Source organism: Esox lucius, chromosome 7 (assembly GCF_011004845.1).
Source record: "Esox lucius isolate fEsoLuc1 chromosome 7, fEsoLuc1.pri, whole genome shotgun sequence".
Taxonomy (NCBI): domain Eukaryota; kingdom Metazoa; phylum Chordata; class Actinopteri; order Esociformes; family Esocidae; genus Esox; species Esox lucius.
Window position 1 is genome coordinate 40,795,615 of NC_047575.1, and position 23,698 is coordinate 40,819,312.

The following is a 23,698-nucleotide window of genomic DNA, read 5'->3' on the forward strand; positions in this document are numbered from 1 at the left end:
TATATAGAGAGGGAGAAAGTAGATAGAGAGAGGGATAACGTATATATAGAGAGGGAGTAAGTAGACAGAGAGAGGGATAACGTATATATAGAGAGGGAGTAAGTAGACAGAGAGAGGTATAACGTATATATAGAGAGGGAGAAAGTAGACAGAGAGAGGGATAACGTATATATAGAGAGGGAGAAAGTAGACAGAGAGAGGGATAACGTATATATAGAGAGGGAGAAAGTAGACAGAGAGAGGGATAACGTATATATAGAGAGGGAGAAAGTAGATAGAGAGAGGGATAACGTATATATAGAGAAGGAGAAAGTAGACAGAGAGAGGGATAACGTATATATAGAGACGGAGAAAGTAGACAGATAGAGGGATAACGTATATATAGAGAGGGAGAAAATAGACAGAGAGAGGGATAACGTATATATAGAGAGGGAGAAAATAGACAGAGAGAGGGATAACGTATATATAGAGAGGGAGTAAGTAGACAGAGAGAGGGATAACGTATATATATAGAGAGGGAGAAAATAGACAGAGAGAGGGATAACGTATATATAGAGAGGGAGAAAGTAGACAGAGAGAGGGATAACGTATATATAGAGAGGGAGAAAGTAGACAGAGAGAGGGATAACGTATATATAGAGAGGGAGAAAGTAGACAGAGAGAGGGATAACGTATATATATAGAGAGGGAGAAAGTAGACAGAGAGAGGGATAACGTATATATAGAGAGGGAGAAAATAGACAGAGAGAGGGATAACGTATATATAGAGAGGGAGTAAGTAGACAGAGAGAGGGATAACGTATATATAGAGAGGGAGAAAGTAGACAGAGAGAGGGATAACGTGTATATATATAGAGAGGGAGAAAGTAGACAGAGAGAGGGATAACGTATATATAGAGAGGGAGAAAGTAGAGAGGGAGAGGGAGAAAGTCTTCACCTCATCCAGGTACAGTCTTCACTTCATTCACGGATGGTCTCCACCTCATCCATGGAAGTTCTTCACTTCATTCATGGATGGTCTTCACCTCATCCAGGTACAGTCTTCACTTCATTCAGGGAAGCTCCTCACTTCATCCCGGGATGGGTCTTCACTTCATCAAGTGAAGGTCTTTACATCATCCAGGAATGGTGCTTGCCTCATTCAGGAAGGATCTTCACTTCATCTTGTTCTCCCTGCCTTCATGTTTCATAGCTGTATGTATTGATAACCTCTGGATAACCTCTGGATAATGTTACAAAGAATGCAATACCCTATCTTTCAAGTGGAGCAAACAGAGGGAGGGAATGTGGTCGTATCATTCCTTCAGTCCTCGGCCTACCGCAGACCACACACACTGGCCAAAACATTACACACACTCACACACACACACGTTTGTTTTTACTTTGCTGACCTAAGCCCTAACCCAGAAATCAAAGTTCCCTAGCCCTAAACTTAACCCTAACCATAAAACTAACTTTAACCTTAACATAATCGTAACCAAAAGAAATGTGTTCATTTATTCAAATGTATTTATAATTTTTTCCTATACTTAGCCAAGGCCTTATGCCAAATATTAAACCTAAAGTCTAATCCCTAATCCTAAAAGAAAACCCATTTGTAACACTTCAACCAGTTGTTTTACTCTTGACCAAACCCCTGACGGAAATCCTGTTTTTCCAAATGTGGACCTGCCAACACACCTTGTGGGGACCATTATAAACAAAGCCAAACATACTGACATACACGCACAACGTCTAATGTGAGGTCAATACTGGCATGACCCCTGACTTCCCAGCAGCCTCTGGGGTGTCATTACCCAGACTGCACCTCATCCTTCTAGACTATCAGTGACAGTAACATGAACCGGCAACGTCTGAGCTATTGGTGCCACCCTGAACACACACACACACTGCAAAGACACACCCACACACAAACGCACACTGCTTAGACACACGCACAGACACCCACACACACATTGTATAGACACATGCACAGACACCCACACACCCTGCATTGACACACACACCCCCACAGACACTGCAAAGACACAAAAACATACACCCGGTGTTAAAACACAGAAACACACATGCACATGCGCGTAACGCACACAAACACCCCCAAACATAAACATTTTGCCTCTGTAACAACACACAGAACGGCGCCCAGTTGCAATGACAGCTCCCCATTGTTGCCATGATGCCTGTGCCTGTCAATCACAAAGGACAGATTCCAAGGCGTGAGCTACATCTTCAAGGTGATGTAGCTCCCGTCCGGCTGTGATCGCTCCACTACAGGCTAGGAGTTTGTCTTTTTGAAGCGACACCCACAGAGTGGGTCTTGTGGTGAGGTCTGGGTCCCGTGGTCTGGGTCCCCTGGTGTGGGTCCCGTGGTGAGGCATGGGTCCCGTGGTCTTGCGTGGGTCATGTGGGTCCCGTGGTCTGGGTCCCATGTCGGAGCATGGATACTGTGGTCTGGTGTGGGTCCCGTGGTGAGGCGTGGGTCCTGTGGTCTGGCATGGGTCCCGTGGTGAGGCGTGGGTCCTGTGGTCTGGCATGGGTCCTGTGGTGATGCATGGGTCCTGTGGTGAGGTGTGAGTCCCGTGGTGAGGCGTGGGCCCGGGGTCTGTCGTGGGTCCCATGGTGAGGTGTGGGTCCTGTGGTCTGGGTCCTGTGGCGAGGCATGGGTCCTGTGATCTGGCCTGGGTCCTGTGGCTTGGTGTGGGTCCCATAGAACTGCACGGTCAGGCGGTTGGTACTGCTGTCTACGGAGCACTTCCAGACCACCAGATTCATCACAGGTTCATTGATGTTAGCCAAGGGTATAACCAGGGTATTACCATTTTAGATCTGGAGCTATTTCATGGTTTTTCTCCCCCCAAAAAAAATCCAATGACCTGGAACGCGGCTGACACCGTTGGAGATGCCACCTGTTTCCACGGATGAGTCAGTGCTTTCTGGACCTCTAGGGGCCGCCACTAATTAGCAGAACGCTTTGATCAAACTGAAGCTGGTTTTGAATGCAGGTATAAAGAAGAACAATGTATTTTCTTATCTAAATCAAGTACTATTTAATTATTCCTCATGTGTGCCTATGGAGATTAAATGGTGCTCATTGAACATATTATTAAGATTGACAATAGGCTCTTCTACAAAAAACAAAACAAATGAAATTGAAAGCATCAATTTACCATTGGTAATGGGTGTTTATTACAACCTATACAGTAGGTTCAGCAGAAATCACTGCATTCAGCAAGTAGACTGGTCCTTTTGGACATCTCAAAGGTATATTTCCCTCATTATGTTTATGAAGAACTCTTACAGAGACCTCTAACGGGCTTTACTATCCAGCTCAGTGGATGAATTGGTGTTAACCGGCCCTATGACTTACAGAGCTACCAGACTACCAGCCTTAGCAATGACTGCTGCTGTTGACTCTTTATGACCCCTGAGGACCTTGATCTGCATTTAGATTTTCAGGCCCTTCTCCGAGGGTCAATGAGGGTTTGAATGTTTCACCTCACTGACCCTGTCACTGTACCAATGTCGTCATTTCACCTCACTGGACCAACTCACTGCACAGATGTCGTCATTTCACCTGACAGACCAACTCACTGCACAGATGTTGTCATTTCACCTCACGGACCAACTCACTCCACAGATGTCGTCATTTCACCTCACTGGACCAACTCACTGCACAGATGTTGTCATTTCACCTCACAGACCAACTCACTGCACAGATGTCGTCATTTCACCTTTCAGACCAACTCACTGCACAGATGTCGTCATTTCACCTCACTGGACCAACTCACTGCACAGTTGTTGTCATTTCACCTGACAGACCAAACTCACTGCACAGATGTCGTCATTTCACCTCACAGACCAACTCACTGCACAGATGTCGTCATTTCACCTCACTGGACCAACTCACTGCACAGATGTAATCATTTCACCTTACTGGACCAACTCACTGCACATATTTCGTCATTTCTCCTCACTGGACCCCTTACTACTGATGTCTTCATTAGATGTCTTAATTTCACCTCACTGAACACCTCACTGTCTTCATTGAAAGACAAATATATTCATACCCTGTACGTTGTAGGTAGAGTGAGCACGTTAACTGATTTGACTGAAGACCGGTCAGGAGGGATTGTTTTAGTACAGCTTGTGGGGCTGTAGCTGAACTATTTCTGAGTTAGCTTGTAAGGTACTAACGGGATGAGCTGGGTGTCTTTTCATCTGAATGCACCACCATTAGATATGGACAAAACATCTGAGCCATTTACAGACACACTCTTATGTTTAATCAATCACAAAAAATAGAAAAGTGTGGTATGTCGGTCTGTCTGTGTGTGTGTGTGTGTGTGTGTGTGTGTGTGTCTGTCAGTGTGTGCGTGTGTGAGAGTGTTGACACATTATGATTGCTTTTGAGCGGTTAAGAGTTTGACATACTGGAACTGCTGGAGGTCATTCCCAGAAGTCCAGGATTACCACACACACACACTCACACACCAGATAAAGAGGTCATGTTACCTGCTGATGTGCTGGTCATCCTTATTCCACCCTGATGAGAAACAGAGACAGAGGGACAATGAGTATCTGATCACACACAGAGAGGGAGAGACAGAGAAAGAAGAGAGAGAGTGAGCATTCGTTCAATGGGAGTGGTTCTCAAACCTCTCACCGGGGACCGACAGCTGTTCCAAGTGTTTGAACTAGCAACTGATTCTACTTTATGTCTGACAGTCCCAGAGGACAGGTTTGAGTTTCATGGGTCCACAGTATGCTTTCTGTTGAATCCTATGATATTAGATATTTGTGTCCTAACTGTGTTTTAAGTTGATTCAAATTAGATTCTCGACAATTGAAAAGGTAGTAAGATATTTTCACTTTACATGTAATTTAACAGATTCCAGAGCGACTCACAGTAGTGATTAGAAATATGTATTATTTCGTACTGAGGCCCTCTGGGAAAGGATTCTTGATATACTCTGGATAACCCTCTGTCTATCTGGAGTTACTGACCCATGTTGATATCCTCTGGATGACACCTCTGTCTATCTGGAGTTACTGACCCATGTTGATATCCTCTGGATAACACCTCTGTCTATCTGGAGTTACTGACCCATGTTGATATCCTCTGGATAACCCTCTGTCTATCTGGAGTTACTGACCCATGTTGATATCCTCTGGATAACACCTCTGTCTATCTGGAGTTACTGACCCATGTTGATATCCTCTTGATAACCCTCTGTCTATCTGGAGTTACTGACCCATGTTGATATCCTCTTGATAACCCTCTGTCTATCTGGAGTTACTGACCCATGTTGATATCCTCTGGATAACACCTCTGTCTATCTGGAGTTACTGACCCATGTTGATATCCTCTGGATAACACCTCTGTCTATCTGGAGTTACTGACCCATGTTGATATCCTCTGGATAACCCTCTGTCTATCTGGAGTTACTGACCCATGTTGATAAGTGTGATTCTCACTTAACTATATTATGAGGACAAAAATGTCCCCAAACTGTAATTATAGAGATGTGGGGGGGACAGACAACAAAAGAGAGGACAGAGTTAGAGGAGGAGAAGAAGACAGGACAGAGTTAGAGGAGAAGAAGACAGGACAGAGTTAGAGATGGAGAAGAAGACAGGACAGAGTTAGAGATGGAGAAGAAGACAGGACAGAGTTATTGGTGGAGAAGAAAGAAAAAGAAAGCATACAGTCATGGGAAAGAGAGGTTTGTGGAGACAGAGAAAACAGACAACAGTAAAAGCAGACGGTATTTTCATTCTCCAGTCCATGTTTCTATATGTAACTCCAGAGAATTTGTTTTAATGTGTGTGGGTGTGTGTTTGTGGTGTGTCTGTGCATTTGTGTGTGAATGTGTGTGGTTTAGACAGCTGTGGTGTATCAGTCTTGGTAAGAGGAAAACACACCCACAAATTAGTGATCCCACAACCCTAGCAAACTACATCTACACACTCTAATATGTAAGCCCCCAAACATCTACACACCTTAACATCTACACACCCTAATATCTACACGTCCTAATATATAACCACACTCACATCTACACACTCTAACATCCACACACCCTCACATCAATGCACTGTACCGTCCACACACACACAAACACATCACCCAATCCTTGTCGCAGTGCAGAAGACAAAGTGACCTTGTCTTGTTCTGAATGGTTCTGTCATACTGTACACTCACCTTCATTCCAAATGGCACTGTATTTTTAAATAGGGCACTACATGTGACCTGACCAGAACCCAAGTAAAACTGTGCACTACGGTTTGGGGGGGATAGGGAGGGGTTTGGAACACAACCCCTGCTTCAGATTCACCTTCATGTTATTTACGGAAACAACAGGAAGTACTGGAAACAAGCCCACTGGGAGAGAAGGGGGAGAGCAGGGGGGGGAGCAGGGGGAGAGCAGGGGGAGAGATGGAAAGAGAGTGGGAAAGAGGAGACAGACAGAGTGGAGCAGAGACAGGAGCAGAGACAGGGGCAGAGAGAGGAGCAGAGAGAGGAGCAGAGAGAGGAGCAGAGAGAGGGGAGTGACAGACGGAGACAGAGAGGTTGGGGGAATCTGAGAGAAGAGCGATTGGGAGGTGTGCAGACAGTATAGATGGTATAGATGAAGTAACAACCTAAATAACAGGACACAGACATTGTCTGGTATCATAGACATTGTCTGGTATCATAGACATTGTCTGGTATCATAGACATTGTCTGGTATCATAGACATTGTCTGGTAACATGGACATTGTCTGGTATCATAGACATGGTCTGGTATCATAGACATTGTCTGGTATCATGGACATTGTCTGGTATCATAGACATTATCTGGTATCATGGACATTGTCTGGTATTATAGACATTGTCTTGTATCATGGACATTGTCTGGTATCATAGACATTGTCTGGTATCATAGACATTGTCTGGTATCATAGACATGGTCTGGTATCATAGACATTGTCTGGTATCATGGACATTGTCTGGTATCATAGACATTATCTGGTATCATGGACATTGTCTGGTATCATAGACATTGTCTGGTATCATAGACATTGTCTGGTATCATAGACATTGTCTGGTATCATAGACATTGTCTGCTGTCATCAGCTCTGGACAGCTGTTTGGTTTGTTTGATAATTATGGTTCTAGAACATAATGGTAATCGAACAGTCAGAATTCCCATCAGTAATGGAGAGCACACACAGACATCCATCAGGGATCACTCAACCCCCACGCACATTATTAACTCAACCCCTACAAACCTCAATAGCTATCTCAACACCTACACACATCAGTAACTAATGAAAACCCTACACAAGATCAATAACCTACTTAACCCCTACACACACCACAAACCACTCAACTTCTACACAAATTAGTGACTAAGCCCCTACACATCAATAACTCAAACCCTAGACACATCATTAACTAAACCATCCCTAACCCAACTTTTCAAGACATAACTAACTCAAACTCTGCACACATCATAGACTCAACCCCTCCAACATCAGTTAAAAAAACGAATCCCATATACACTAACTCAACCTCTAAAGACCTCTCTAAGTTAACCCTTCAATAATAAATTACTCAACCACTCGAGACATCACCGACTGAACCTCTCAAACATCAGTAACAACACATCCAGAGATGACTAACTTGACCCCCTACACACATTTCAAATTCTTACCCGGCTCTGTCGGTAGTGGAGGTGAGAGAGGGAGTGGAGGGAGGAGCGGGCCAGGGGTCTGCTCCGGACCAGGGGGCGAGAGCGGCGGCCGGGTCTGGATGTGGTGCTTTCTGAGGGTCTGTCTGGAGGTCTGGAGGTCCCTCCTCTCACCATTGTCCCCGTGACTGGAGCACTCTGTGCCGGCACAAGAAGGGTTGAAAAAGGGTTCCTTCCATTGAAATCTTAATTTGTTTGACGGTCTCTCATCTCTCTACCCCTCTCCCCCAATCCTCCTCTAATTTCTCCTTCTATCCTTCTCTAATTTCTCCTTCTATCCTCTTCTAATTTCTCCCCCTATCCTCCTTCTAATTTCTCCTTCTATCCTCCAGTAATTTCTCCCTCTGTCCTCCTCTAATATCTCCCTCCCTCTTCTTTTCATTTACAGCGGTTCTGAATATCGTACCCCTGACGACGGGTTTCTGCAGCGGACGTAGAGTTTTGAGTGTGGGTGGATGTACATCTCTAAACAGCACTCTCCATCTTTTCTGACCCTTATATTTCTCTCCTGCGTGCGTCTCTCTATTTCTTCAACGCTCTCTGTCTCCGTCTGTCTTACACTTGTCAGTGAGTGATGCTGGTGGAAAGTCCATCATTGTGTAACTCCATCACTGTGTAACTCCTCCGCAAAGCTCAGAAGACAACTGTTTATTATGTGTTGTTCCCACTTTAAATTCCCATCAAGCCCAATGTAATGATGTTATATGCCAATGGAGTGTATGTGTGGATGTTTGTGTGTGTGTGTGTGTGTGTGTGCGCTCATATGTGAATGGGTGTTCATGTGTGTGTGTGTGTGTGTGTGGGTGTGTGCGCTAATTTGTGTGTGTGTATGGGTGTTTTGTGTGTGTGTGTGTGTGTGTAGGTGGGTGTATGATGTGTGCCTTCTTTGGTCAGTCAGTCAACGACTGATACGAGGGACTTCTCCCTCTTGGTTGGCTCCGTTTGAAAGATGAAGGCTACTGCGTTGTTTCTAACGTTATCCAGAGGTTATCAGTGAGGACAGGGAAGATGTGACAAACCTTCCTCTGTGTGTGTGTGTTCTCAGATCCGTGAGGATTTGCTTCAATGGAAAGTGGGGCAGCATTTCCAGTAAACAACATGCTTTCCAGTGCGGCTGCCCCAGGCACTCCACCAAACCCAACCCCACTCCTCACCCTCCCTCACAACCAAACCTTGCTTCTCACCCCTATTCAGAACCAAACCCTTCTCCTCACTCTTCCCGCCAACGATATTCCGCTTCTCAGCCCCCCTCACAATGTCCGTCTGGACCTTTGTCTAACCCACACAGGAAGGACCTCTACCAAACCAAACCCCATTCCTCACCCCTTCTCACAACCATATCCCACTCCGCAGTCCTCCACCAATCCAAACCCCACTCCTCACCTCTACTCACGACCCGCTCTGCAGCCCTCTACCAAACAAAACCCCACCCCTCCTCACAAACCCCTAGTCACACCCATACCCCCCCCCCCACACAAAAAAAAAAACTTGTGGGAACTATTGAATGCAGATATGGAAAACACACATAACATGCACACAAAATCATCATTAGTACATGACCGGAGACGGACAGAATCATTAGCTCAGATAAAGCCTAATGATCACTCTTTATTATAGTCGTCATGATTAGATTCCGGGAGTGGGAAAAGCTCCCTAAGTGGAAAACACAGTGCTCGGAAAAGCCTGGTTTAGGAAAAACCTCTGCCCTTCATGGAAGAACAGAGGCACTCTTGTTAATTTCATTATGGGGGGAGTAAATGAAAGGAGGGCAGAGGAAAGAAAGGGAGAGACAGAAAGAGAAGGAGAGAGAGAGAGAAAATGGGAGAGAGAGGAATAAACATTGAGGAAGAGAAGGAAAAGGATGATATGACGTTTGTGGTGTGGACAGGACAGGTACTATGGTGGTAGGACAGGGTACGGTACTATGGTGGTAGGATAGGGTACGGTACTATGGTGGTAGGATCGGGTACGGTACTATGGTGGTAGGACAGGGTACAGTACTATGGTGGTGAGGACAGGTTACTGTTCTATGGTGGTAGGACAGGGTACGGTACTATGGTGGTAGGACACGGTACGGTACTATGGTGGTAGGATAGGGTACGGTACTATGGTGGTAGGAAAGGGTACGGTACTCTGATGGTTAGGACAGGGTACGGTACTACGGTGGTAGGACAGGGTACGGTACTATGGTGGTAGGACAGGGTACGGTACTCTGATGGTTAGGACAGGGTACGGTACTATGGTGGTAGGACAGGGTACAGTACTATGGTGGTAGGATAGGGTACGGTACTATGGTGGTAGGACAGGGCACGGTACTATGGTGGTAGGACAGGGTACGGTACTATGGTGGTAGGAAAGGGTACGGTACTCTGATGGTTAGGACAGGGTACGGTACTATGGTGGTAGGACAGGGTACGGTACTATGGTGGTAGGACAGGGTACGGTACTCTGATGGTTAGGACAGGGTACGGTACTATGGTGGTAGGACAGGGTACGGTACTATGGTGGTAGGATAGGGTACGGTACTATGGTGGTAGGACAGGGCACGGGACTATGGTGGTAGGACAGGGTACAGTACTATGGTGGTAGGACAGGGTACGGTACTATGGTGGTAGGACAGGGTACGGTACTATGGTGGTAGGACAGGACACGGTACTATGGTGGTTGTCAGATTGTATTTGTTTTTCAGTGAAGACCCCCTCTCCTAGTGTTTAATACTGAGTCTCCAGCTGCAAGACCGACTGCAAGATCAAACAAACATACATACACCACACACACCATACACACACACCACACACACACACACACACACACACACACCACACACACGCCATACACACCATACACACACCACACACACCACACACACCACACACACACACACACCACACACACACCACACACACGCCACACACACACACACACACACCATACACACGCCACACACACATCACACACACCACACACACGCCACACACACGCCACACACACACCACACACACGCCATACACACCATACACACACCACACACACCACACACACCACACACACACACACACCACACACACGCCACACACACGCCACACACACACACACACACACCATACACACGCCACACACACATCACACACACCACACACACGCCACACACACGCCACACACACACCACACACACACACACACACACACGCCACACACACGCCACACACACTCCACACACACACCACACACACACACACACACACCATACACATACCACACACACCATACACACACCACACACACACACCACACACACGCCACACACACCACACACACACCACACACATGCCACACACACGCCACACACACACACCACACACACACACCACACACACCACACACACACCGCACACACACACACCACACACACCATACACATACCATACACATACCACACACACCATACACACACCACACGTCACACACACACTGAATAACCCACCACTACCACACATAGGCAGATACAGTGGAAAAAGATTTAATAATGGAAAAACAACACATTTTGGATTTCATCCAAACAATTGTTGGTAATTAATTCAACCACAGATTAACCAGTTGTCTGCATGCTTGGTAACATGTTCTACTGCCTGGTTTACTGACTGACTGGCTGGATGACTGGGTGTCTGGGTGACTGACTGGGTGACTGACTGGGTGACTGACTGGGTGACTGACTGGGTGACTGACTGGGTGACTGGGTGTCTGGGTGACTGACTGGGTGACTGGGTGACAGGCTGGATGACTGACTGGGTGACTGACTGGATGACTGACTGGGTGACTGACTGGGTGACTGACTGGGTGACTGGGTGTCTGGGTGACTGACTGGATGACTGACTGGGTGACAGGCTGGATGACTGACTGGGTGACAGGCTGGATGACTGACTGGGTGACTGACTGGATGACTGACTGGGTGACAGGCTGGATGACTGGCTGGGTGACTGGCTGGATGACTGGCTGGGTGACAGGCTGGATGACTGACTGGGTGACTGACTGGATGACTGACTGGGTGACAGGCTGGATGACTGGCTGGGTGACTGGGTGTCTGGGTGACTGACTGGATGACTGACTGGGTGACAGGCTGGATGACTGGCTGGGTGACTGACTGGGTGACTGACTGGGTGACTGGATGACTGGCTGGGTGACTGACTGGATGACTGGCTGGGTGACTGACTGGGTGACTGACTGGGTGACTGGGTGTCTGGGTGACTGACTGGATGACTGACTGGGTGACAGGCTGGATGACTGGCTGGGTGACTGGCTTGACATTTGGCCATTCTCCTTTGAGAATTCTCCATTCCGAGGCCAACCTTTGTCAGACATCATTACTGTGTGTCTGTGACGGATCTCACTACTACTCACCATTTGGAGGTCTGGCTGTGGCTGTATTGGCTGTGGCTGGCTGTCGTTGTCAGTGGGGGTGTCTGAGAGGGAGGAGCTACCCGCACTGAGTGCTTCCTGGATGTCTAAGTTGAGTTCCTCCAACTTCCTCATCAGCTGACCCATAGAGTCACACCATGGGGACTGTGCCTGGAACAATCACACACTCATACGGGAACACAAGCAACCACACACACACACATACGGGAACACAAGCAGTCACACACACACACATTCGGGAAAACAAGCAGTCACACACACACATTCGGGAAAACAAGCAGTCACATACACATTAGAATGTGACCAGATTAGGCCCCCCTAAAAACCGCCTGGCACTCACAGAACTCACAAGCATGGGACATAAAATACAACAGAGAGGAGGCTGTCAGAAGACCAGATGTAACAGCCTCGATGGTTAAAACACAACAGACAGGAGGCTGTCAGAAGACCAGATGTAACAGCCTCAATGGTTAAAACACAACAGACAGGAGGCTGTCAGAAGACCAGATGTAACAGCCTCAATGGTTAGAACACAACAGACAGGAGGCTGTCAGAAGACCAGATGTAACAGCCTCGATGGTTAAAACACAACAGACAGGAGGCTGTCAGAAGACCAGATGTAACAGCCTCGATGGTTAAAACACAACAGAGAGGAGGCTGTCAGAAGACCAGATGTAACAGCCTCGATGGTTAAAACACAACAGAGAGGAGGCTGTCAGAAGACCAGATGTAACAGCCTCGATGGTTAAAACACAACAGACAGGAGGCTGTCAGAAGACCAGATGTAACAGCCTCGATAGTGAGTCTCTGCGAGTCTCTGCGAGTCTCTGTGTGTGTCTGTGCATGTGTCTTCCGTCTGAGTGTGTGTCTCCGTCTGTGTGTGTGTCTCTGTTTGCGTGTGTTGCCATTCATAGACGATGAAATCCCACCAGTCGTCGGGTCATCCCTCCTCTCTCAACCCCTCCCCTTGCCTCACCCATTCTCTCTCTTTCCATCTCCCTCACCCTCAATATCTTCCCCTCCCTCTCCCCTCCATCCTCAACCGCCTTCCTCCCTCTCACTCCACCTTCTATCTCCCCCGCCCTCCCCTCCTCCATCAGGGTATAAATACACAGTCAACCCACTGTGTCCCAGCAGGAATCTGAAGATCTGGGGTCAGGGAAGCACACAGGAAATGGCTTTACGGCCAAGCCATGAATGAAGACAAAATGGTGGACATTATCAGAATGGTCGGCGGGAGGCGTGTCTGTCACATGCCCTGGAGTCCCTAGGTATGCGCGTGAACCACATTCTCAAAGGGACCTCATGTGCTGCTATCTGGCCCCAAGAACTGAAACAGGGATTGAAACAAAGCAGTTTGTTCATGTCTTGGAACCAGTGTACAAGCAGCCCCCTCCCTCGTATTGACCAATTGAGCCCTGTTAGTTACGTCTAGATTTGCATGCCCAATGGTGGAACACCCCTCCCTCTCCCTCCGCACCCTAACACACTGCTTTTTCCTACCCATGATCCTCCCATTCAGAGGGGTCCCCTTCAACCTCTGCACCCAGAGAGGAGTACACAACGTCCCCTGGCTTGGCTGCTATGGGTCTGGGACACAGGCTAGAAGGGGACACTGAGTGACCAGGGGGTGACTGGAGGACTGGTGGATGCTGGGAGGCAGGGGGAAACAAAGGATGGAAGGGGGTTCCTGAAAACATCCAGTGAGGGAAAATGTTGTCACAGATCCCTAGAGGCCAAACATCATTCGGATGTTTAGAGCTGCACAGATACTTCATCTGGAGCAGGGCTCCTCATCTCCTGGCCTCAGGACGCGAAGTACTGCTGCTTTTCAATTCCAGCCGCCTAATCAAAGACTGATTTAGACCTGGGACACCAGGTGACTGCAATTAACTACCAGGTAGAAGGGAAAGTCAGCAGAACCCCCATGACCTAGGCGGGGAAGAAAGGAGAGGTTCATGGTAAAAAATAAATGTTTCAGAAGTTTCTGACAAACTTAATGTTGGAAAGACGCACATTACTGAGGAACCAGAATCAACAAGGGCGTGAATCCTAAGCTTAGTTGTCGCAATTGACCTCTGATCCCTAGTGGTCATAAGGTCACATAGTGACAGGGTGATTCACCACAATACCATGTGGGAGGATAGACTATCAACTGAGCTGTCCATCCATACACACATACCTCTGTTTATCCATCGGAATACCTCTGACTCACCAAAATTGACACAGACGATTATCGATTTAACTGCCTAACCCTAACCATTCAACCTAACCAAGCACTGTCTATCATACCCATCTAAACCATAGAACTACAGTATCAGAATTAGCTGACCTACAAATAACAATATACAGTAACTGTCAGAAGTATAATGGTTAGTTGTTAACCAAATTTGTCTATTCATTAATTACTTTTCGCCCACTCTCTTCAATTGAAAAACTTCAACCAGTTATGTACGGTCAATGAACAACCTGCCCTCTCGACCCCATCCCCTCCTCCATATCATTTCTGTTGGCTTTTTCCAGTTTTTTCACCTCCTTCCTGAAATCATTCCTTACGACTGGCTGAGTCCTCTCTGACTTCAACATGGCCTGTGTTGCCCCCCTACCCAAGATTCCTATGCATGGTCCCTCTTAACACAGTATCCATTCTGTCTTTCATTTCTGAAACCCTTTTGCGTGCTCTTTCTGAACATTTCTATAATGATCTATCAATCATTAGGACCCTAACCAGACAGGCTGTGTCACAAAAGGCTCTTCAAAGTGTGAGATCAAGCTCTCCCAGTTTATACTCTCTACCTTCTCTGGGCTGGGGTTCTCAGGTTCCCCAGGGCTCGGTTCTATGCCCTCTCCTCTTCTCTCTGTACATCAAGTCACCTGGTTCTGTCCTCATCATCTCCTATTGATGTTCTGCAGGGGAGAGGTTTTTTCTACACCCCTTCTGAAACCCTGGTGGTGACGTGCACCTCAAGCAACCTCAAGCTCAACCTTGAGAAGACAGAGCTGCTATTCCAACCACTTCATGCTTAACCTTGAGAAGACAGAGCTGCTCTTCCTTCAGGGGAACTCTTGTGTGTTTCACCATCAAGGTTGATGGTTCCACCGTGTCCCCCTCCCAGAGTGCAAATAACCTTGGTGTGTCCTTAGACAACTCTGTCATTTCTCGCAAACCTCATGGCGATGATTCTCTCTGGCAGGTTGATGCTCTATAACATTCATAGAGTATGACCTTACCTCACACAGGAAGTGGTACATCCAAGCACTTGTCATTTCTCGATTAGATGACTGTAACTCACTTTTGGTTGGGCTCCCTGCATGTGCCACTTAACAATTACAGGACCAAGGCAAATTCAGTTTTTTGCTAAATCAATTTCCATAGATTATGCTGCATTTTGATATGGAGTTCTTGGAGCCATGCAGTGGTCCAAAAAAATGATAGACAATTGAAATTAAAGATTCCAGTGAAAGTGCCTTTAGTGTTATTCAGCATACCAGCGGACAGGTTTCCAAAAATATCAGAAAAAAAGTTTTGGTTGAGCTTAGCTTGTATAAAACATTTGTAAAAATTAAAGGTGTATATTCCGATTAATTCTTTGGGACGGTGTTTATTCATTGTCTAACAATGTACCATGCATACCTTCACCAAACGTTCAACAAAACGTAACATCCTCGTCTCCAGAGACTCTCCTGATTCTAACCAGGTTACGTATGAATTGGTAAATCCAATCATTTGGTCACGGCAGTTGTTTATGTGACGACACAACAGCCACTGACAACTCCGGATGAATTCGACTACATCAAAGTCTCTGTGTAACTGTTAAAAAAGTGTTCCCCTGGATCTCCCTTTTCGATATTTACCACATTACCTCGGCAAACATATTGGAAATGACCGCATCCTGGTAATGCTGGGTATCTGTAAAAGCACTTTGTAACTGCTGGTGTAAAAAGGACGTTATAAATTACATTTAATTGAAAGATTGAAGGCATCTATCGTAATGGCTGATATCGGCTGAATCTCGCCCAGTTCTTCTGAACACAGTGAGGAGCAGCTAGCACAGTGGGAATAAGGCCACTCATGAAAACATGACCACATTCAAATCACGCCCGGGTGATTTTGGTCTTGTGAGTGCCACTTACAGGTTATTTAGAATGACATAGCCTTCCTGGTGTTCAGTCTTCCCATGGCCTCAACAGTCACCCCACTACTCAGCCCAGTCCACAGGCATTCAACTGAGGCTTGTAACCAGTGCAGGGCCATGGTGCCTGTCTACGGAGCAGTGAGGGGATCAATCCCTCCACTCCGGCTGCCGATGCTCAAACCCTACATCCCTACCGGAGCTTCTTGTTCTGCGTCTTCTAGTCCCTTGGCTGTCCCACTGCTACAGGAGCTCATCTCAGCCCAGTTTAATCTAGTCTCTGGTCCCTTGGCTGTCCCACTGCTACAGGAGCTCATCTCAGCCCAGTTTAATCTAGTCTCTGGTCCCTTGGCTGTCCCACTGCTACAGGAGCTCATCTCAGCCCAGTTTAATCTAGTCTCTGGTCCCTTGGCTGTCCCACTGCTACAGGAGCTCATCTCAGCCCAGTTTAATCTAGTCTCTGGTCCCTTGGCTGTCCCACTGCTACAGGAGCTCATCTCAGCCCAATTTAATCTAGTCTCTGGTCCCTTGGCTGTCCCACTGCTACAGGAGCTCATCTCAGCCCAGTTTAATCGAGTCTCTGGTCCCTTGGCTGTCCCACTGCTACAGGAGCTCATCTCAGCCCAGTTTAATCGAGTCTCTGGTCCCTTGGCTGTCCCTCTGCTACAGGAGCTCATCTCAGCCCAGTTTAATCGAGTCTCTGGTCCCTTGGCTGTCCCACTGCTACAGGTGCTCGTCTCAGACCAATTTAATCTAGTCTCTGGTCCCTTGGCTGTCCCACTGCTACAGGACCTCATCTCAGCCCAGTTCAACCTCGTCTCTGGGATGGTGCCCCAGTGAAAGAACCAGCAAGGATGGCCCATGGCCTTTTGCAGAAAACCTCTGAAACCTTTCCCTTTCCAAAGCCTATCAAAAATAACTTCACTCCAATTACTACACGTACTATAGCTAGAAATACGAATATTACTGTCATAGCATCTTAACTACACATACTACAATACTGTAACTGTCAGAGCAATCAGATTATTTTCAGTTTTTTGTAATTGAACAAATAACCATAAGACACTGACAGACATTCTGAATATGAAACTATTTGAATAAGTAGCGTACTGCATAGGGAATAGGGTAAAATAGTGTAATACATAGGGAATAGGGTAATGTAGTGTACTACATAGGGAATAGGGTAAAGTAGTGTAATACATAGGGAATAGGGTAAAGTAGTGTACTACATAGGGAATAGGGTAATGTAGTGTACTACATAGGGAATAGGGTAAAGTAGTGTAATACATAGGGAATAGGGTAAAGTAGTGTACTACATAGGGAATAGGTTAAAGTAGTGTACTACATAGGGAATACGGAAAAGTAGTGTAATACATAGGGAATAGGGTAAAGTAGTGTACTACATAGGGAATAGGGTAAAGTAGTGTAATACATAGGGAATAGGGTATTGTAGTGTACTACATAGGGAATAGGTTAAAGTAGTGTACTACATAGGGAATAGGGTAAAGTAGTGTAATACATAGGGAATAGGGTAAAGTAGTGTACTACACAGGGAATAGGGTAAAGTAGTGTACTACATAGGGAATAGGGTAGTGTACCACATAAGAAATGGTGCCACACAAGGACAGTAATACACTCACACAACAACACTGTTATAGTAGAACTGGACACCATGTCGGACTGGGCCGTCAAAGACAAACACACACACACACCCACTCCACAGAGAAAAACGTTCAGGAGGGCCTGGATTTAAACAACACTGTGTGAACATTATGGGAACATCCTGAAAACCCTGGCCAGGCTGACAGGTGTGAGTGCGGGGTCTGGAGCGTGCACACACACACACACACTCACACATACATTGGCACAGTGCGAGATGGGGATGCCAGGGCAGGAAAACAATTATGAAATTTGATCTCGTCTAACGAAAGTCTCACACACACACACACACACACACAGACACACACACATACAAAGAAACACATGCAAATTGTTACTCAAAAAGTTACTCAGTTTAAATGAACTAAAATCATTGAGTTCAAACTTGATTGCTTGGGTCACAGCCTGAGCAAATTATATGCAACAAAGGCTCCCTCTAGTGGTAAACACAGATTGGTACATTTACTTATCTCACCTGCTTCTTTTTAGTCTCTTTTTCCCCCTCCTCTTCCTGCTTGGCTAGTGAGTTGGTCTTATTGGTGAAGCCCCGGTCAATCAGAAAGCCTGTGTGTAGGACTTCCTGTCCTTTCCTCAGTGCCTTCCTGTTCCTGCTCAGGCTTCTACGTCGCCGACTGACCAGGAACTCCTTGTACTGCGGCAGCTCTGGGACCTCTTCGTCATCCTCATCATCGTCATCACCCTCGCCACCATCGTAACCGTCCTCCTCATCGGCCGATAAAGGCTCCTCTCCGTCGGTGCTCCGAGCGACGGCGGCCCTCGTTGGGCTGACATTGTCCTCCCCGGAGAAGACTATGGCACTGGGTTTGTGTTTTACGATGCGAAGCAGGTCAAACAAACCGCCCTCCTCTGATCCACGATGATCCACACAGCCCAGAGTCTGGCCCGGAGAGAGGACAGGAGAGGGCGACGGAGAAAATGGTTGGGACGAACGCGTGGAGGGGACTTCCTTCACCCTCTCTGTCTCCTCTCGTACCTCATAGGGAGGCTGTGTGCCTGAGTGTCCCTTTATGCCTGAGACCAGACCCAAGGCTGGCCCAGGCCTACACCCTGGGTCGTCCGTGGTCCCGGACCAAAGCTCCAGTTCGGCATCCCCGCTTACCCACAAGATCCTGTTCCCCACGGTCAGTCCAGCCGAATTGGTCCAATCACCGCGTGCAGTGAAGGTACTCGGTCTGTGGTACTCCTCCAGGTCTCTGATGGTCTCTGTGGTTATTTGAGCCTGGGTAGGTCCCATCATAGGGGACCCTGGATCTCCAGGCTGCTCCGGTGCTGCCGGCGGGGAAGTGGTGCTCAAGGACTCACTGCATGGCAGTACGGCACCAACCTCGCCCTGACCCTGATGTTCAACCCCCCACTGACCCCAACTCTCCTCCTGACCCTGTGGAGGGTCCTCCCGAAGAACGGCCATTGTTTCCAGAGTCTGGCCATGTATCTGAGGGGGCTTGAGGACAGAAAGAGTGGCAACGGGTCCCTCAGGCATGGCCATGGTTACTGATAGGAGATCCTACACCATGAGGTCTGGGCTTTCATCACTGGTCAATGTATTCTAGATGAGTCCACCTTTTGGAAAGACCTGTTTGCTGAAGACAGGAAGAATTTAAAACTATATTATCTCTCTGGGTCAGTAGGTTTATTTCGTATTCATTATTATAAAAGTGATTAATCCAAGCAAAACTTTCGATAAAATTCAAGTTGGCATAGCCAGTGCTGGCATGTCGGATAATCTGTTATCTGTTAACTTTAAATTCACGGTTGACTTTTAAATGGCATCTGGCTTAAGCTTTGAAATCTTCAAGTCTCAATTTGTTTTAGACATCCAAACAGAGAGGTCAGGACCAAGTCATTTATGACCTGGTTGAAGGAAATGTTTCAAACTTGGAAAAATACTTAACTGTACAGCTGTGACCTATAAAAGCTTGTTAATAGCTGAGAAGGAAACGTCCTACCCAACTTAAAACAAATTTTCCCTAATTATTTATTTCCTTTGAGGCTTTGATTGGTATGATATTTTTTGAGTAGCCTATTGTTTGAATGGACTTCCTGAATTGACTGTAAAAGTTAAAATGACAAACAACACAATGACACCCATTGACAGATTGTTTCAGTAAAACAATGTTGAACGGTGTCAGAAAAGAAAACAGAGCATGACAAACATTCATAAAATACACCTGTAATCATGCAATACCTTTGTCAAAACCGCTGTTGCTGAAGGAAGTAGCAAGGACCTCTCCAAACCCCAGGTAGAGAGAGAGATAAAGGGGGAGACACATAGGAAAAGGGGGGAGAGGGAGAGAATGACAGAAGTGAGAGAGAAAGAGAGAGACAAAACGCCACTGAATTTCCCAAGTATACAGTCCCAAGTATTGTCTTGTAAATTAGTTCATCCTTGTGTTCTTCTGGTGTTCTGGTGTTCTTCTTGAAATTGCGGGTCCATAAGGTCCCAGTGAGAGCCCCGCAGTACCACTCTGTTGAGCAGAACTAGCCTGAAGACGGAGAGTCAGAAGGAAACCCACCAGAGAACAGCATGTGTTTACACGTCTGGGAGGGGGGTTACCTCAGAGAGACAGCAGAGGTGAGTGTGGTTCACCTCAGAGACAGAGAGAGAGGGAGACCGCAGACTGGAGTGGGATGAAGGAGAAGGAAAACGGAGAGGGAGAGAATGAAAGGAGAGAGAGAGAGAGAGAAGGAGTGAGAGAGAGAGAGAGAGAGAGAGAGAGAGAGAGAAGGAGGTGTTTGGGACATTACCTCATTGACAAGAAAGAGAGGTTAGACAGTCAGGTAATGAGAAACATTTTAAACTGTGGAAGTGTGGCGTTTAAAGTGTGTGTGTGTGTGTGTGTGTGAAAGAGAGAGAGAGAGAATGCTCATGAATAAAGCGTTCCTTCAGGCTATGGATTATTTTACCTTAAACCCACATTCCTCAAGAATGTATGAAGTAATGTATTTTTGCACTCCTTTCTTCTCTCCCTCTCTACCTGGTCCTTTCAGAAGACTTCATGAAGTACTGCATTTTTTCCCTCCTTTCCTCTCTCCCTCTCTTCCTGGTCCTTTCAGAAGACTCTTTCTTGTCAGAATCTAACACTGACTGACAGGATTATTACGGTCGGCCATGACAGGCACCATTAAACACATTCCACACACAGTATGACATAATGCCTTTCCACTGTCTCTGTCTGTCCCTCTCCTGGTCTGCCTCTGTCGGTCTCTCTATTAGTCTGTCTCTGTCTGTCTCTATTTGTCTGTCTCTGTCTTTGTCTGTCACACAGGTGTGACTGAATGCCTTTCAACTGTCTGTCTGGGCCTCCAATAACCTGTACCGGGTGATTTCCTGGCCTGTTGGTCCTCTCTGCAACCCTAGTTGCCAGTGACCTGATTTAGCTTGATCTCTAGCTAATATTTTCAATTGGGTCAGTAAAATTAGGGTTGGAAAGGAAATCTACTATACAGGGGTTGGGCGGCCCTCGTCTATGTCCTCTCATCATCGATGTGTCTCCCTGCCTGTCTCTCTATTGGCCTATCTCGGGCCTGTCTCCCTATTGATCTGTCTCTGTTTCTGACTGTCTCCTTATTGACCTGTCTCTGACTTTCTCTCTATTGGTTTGTCTTTGTCTGTCTCAGTCTCTGACTGTCCCTCCATTGGTCTGTCTTTGTCTGTAACTGTTTCTGAATGTCTCCTTATTGGTCTGTCTCTGAATTTCTCTCTATTGGTTTGTCTCTGTCTGTCTCTGTCTCTGACTGTCTCTCTTTTGGTCTTTCTCAGGCTGTCTCTGTTTGTCTCTCTATAGGTCTGTCTCTGTCAGCTTCTGTCTCTGACTGTTTCCCTATTGGTCTGTCTCTGACAGTCTCCCCTTTGGTCTGTCTCAGTCGGTCTTTCTAAAGGTCTGTCTCTCTTTTGGTCTGTCTCAGTCAGCTTCTGTCGCTCTCTGTCTCTACCCAAAGCCACATGTGAGCAGAGACTGTTGCAACACACCACAAGGAATTAGTACTTCTTAGTTCCTGATTTGGGTATGTGTCACACCTTCAAACCTCTATCAGTTACAAGTCAAGGTTTGATGAAACCAAGTCACCATCAGATACCTGTTAAGGGTAGTATATTGCTTTAAGGTTCAAGGGAACTCTGTTTATTTATTGGAGAGGTCCAAACCAATCATTATACCCTCAGTGGTCTCTGTAATAAATCACAGAATGTCCAGGCTGTTTGACTTTTAGATTTGCTTAAAGAACCTTAATGAGGTAACTTGGCATAAAAGCCACAATTACAACAGTCAGTATCCAACTAACGTTCGACTTCGGTACTCCCTTAAGTAGTTCCCTTTTTACGTGAATACCTTGACAGTCTCTGTAGAGCAATGTCTGTCAAGGTTATTGATGTCCTCTGGAAGATCGTGTGACTCACTGTCTTGTGAAATGTATTCTGTTTACAGAACATATGAGATTAGGGCAGAGAGGCCTGCTCAGCAGAAGCTGGGAAGACGTTTGAGCTTCTGTGCAGGGGATGTACTGTTTGTTGAAGCAGACGCAATGGACAGTTCATTTTTCTGTATTGTTTAATAATAGTGTTTTAAAGGGGCCGTATCGTATGTAAGATGTTTATGGTGCTAGTGGCAAAATAAAGCAAACATGACAAGAAATCTTCTACTGGTAATGTTGCAAATATTGTTTTTCAACAAGATTGTTCATTGCCTGAGATATTTCCCATGGAAACTTTTTCACCGGTCCATCTCCCTGTTGTAACCTGTAATTAAACCTGTTGGTCAAATTATGAAATAAATGTAATGGACAGTTCTACTACTTTCTATTATGTTACACTCTCAATTTAAATGTAGTTTGTAATGTATTTGTACCATACAAATTCAATGTTCTTGTGTTGACCCCAGAACAAGTAGAGTTGCTGCTTATTTTGGACACTGCTAATGTTGGATTCCAATAAAAAGAACGGAAATCATGATGTCATGAATCCTTTTTTAAAACAGATTGTTTGAGCTGTTACCTGATCACTGCACAAGCCAAGCAACTTATCACCTATATATACTGTATATACACTCACCTAAAGGATTATTAGGAACACCATGCTAATACTGTGTTTGACCCCCTTTCGCCTTCAGAACTGCCTTCATTCTACGTGGCATTGATTCAACAAGGTGCTGAAAGCATTCTTTAGAAATGTTGGCCCATATTGATAGGATAGCAACTTGCAGTAGATGGAGATTTGTGGGATGCACATCCAGGGCACGAAGCTCCCGTTCCACCACATCCCAAAGATGCTCTATTGGGTTGAGATCTGGTGACTGTGGGGGCCATTTTAGTACAGTGAACTCATTGTCATGTTCAAGAAACCAATTTGAAATGATTCGAGCTTTGTGACATGGTGCATTATCCTGCTGGAAGTAGCCATCAGAGGATGGGTACATGGTGGTCATAAAAGGAAAGGACATGGTCAGAAACAATGCTCAGGTAGGCCGTGGCATTTAAACCATGCCCAATTGGCACTAAGGGGCCTAAAGTGTGCCAGGAAAACATCCCCCACACCATTACACCACCACCACCAGCCTGCACAGTGGTAACAAGGCATGATGGATCCATGTTCTCATTCCGTTTACGCCAAATTCTGACTCTACCATCTGAATGTCTCAACAGAAATCAAGACTCATCAGACCAGGCAACATTCTTCCAGTCTTCAACTGTCCAATTTTGGTGAGCTCGTGCAAATTGTAGCCTCTTTTTCCTATTTGTAGT

The 23,698-nt window shown here is 46.3% G+C and overlaps 1 protein-coding gene across 2 annotated transcripts in view; it reads right to left on the minus strand.

The window, feature by feature from the left end:
* LOC105011176 (stAR-related lipid transfer protein 13) overlaps window positions 1-20,476 on the minus strand; it is a 67,375-nt gene extending 46,899 nt beyond the window's left edge. The window contains exons 1-5 of one of the 2 annotated variants that reach the window (XM_029120874.2): window positions 20,148-20,476; window positions 18,417-19,542; window positions 12,132-12,299; window positions 7,698-7,871; window positions 4,513-4,543 (exon numbers count right to left, since the gene is read on the minus strand). In XM_029120874.2, the coding sequence (XP_028976707.2) occupies window positions 4,513-4,543; window positions 7,698-7,871; window positions 12,132-12,299; window positions 18,417-19,448 (1,405 nt within the window). In that variant the 5' untranslated portion in view covers window positions 19,449-19,542; window positions 20,148-20,476. Of the gene's footprint in view, window positions 1-4,512; window positions 4,544-7,697; window positions 7,872-8,139; window positions 8,212-12,131; window positions 12,300-18,416; window positions 19,543-20,147 lie in introns of those variants that run through there. The other variant, XM_029120876.2, reaches the window with a different exon arrangement.
* Between the last annotated feature and the right edge of the window lie 3,222 nt (window positions 20,477-23,698).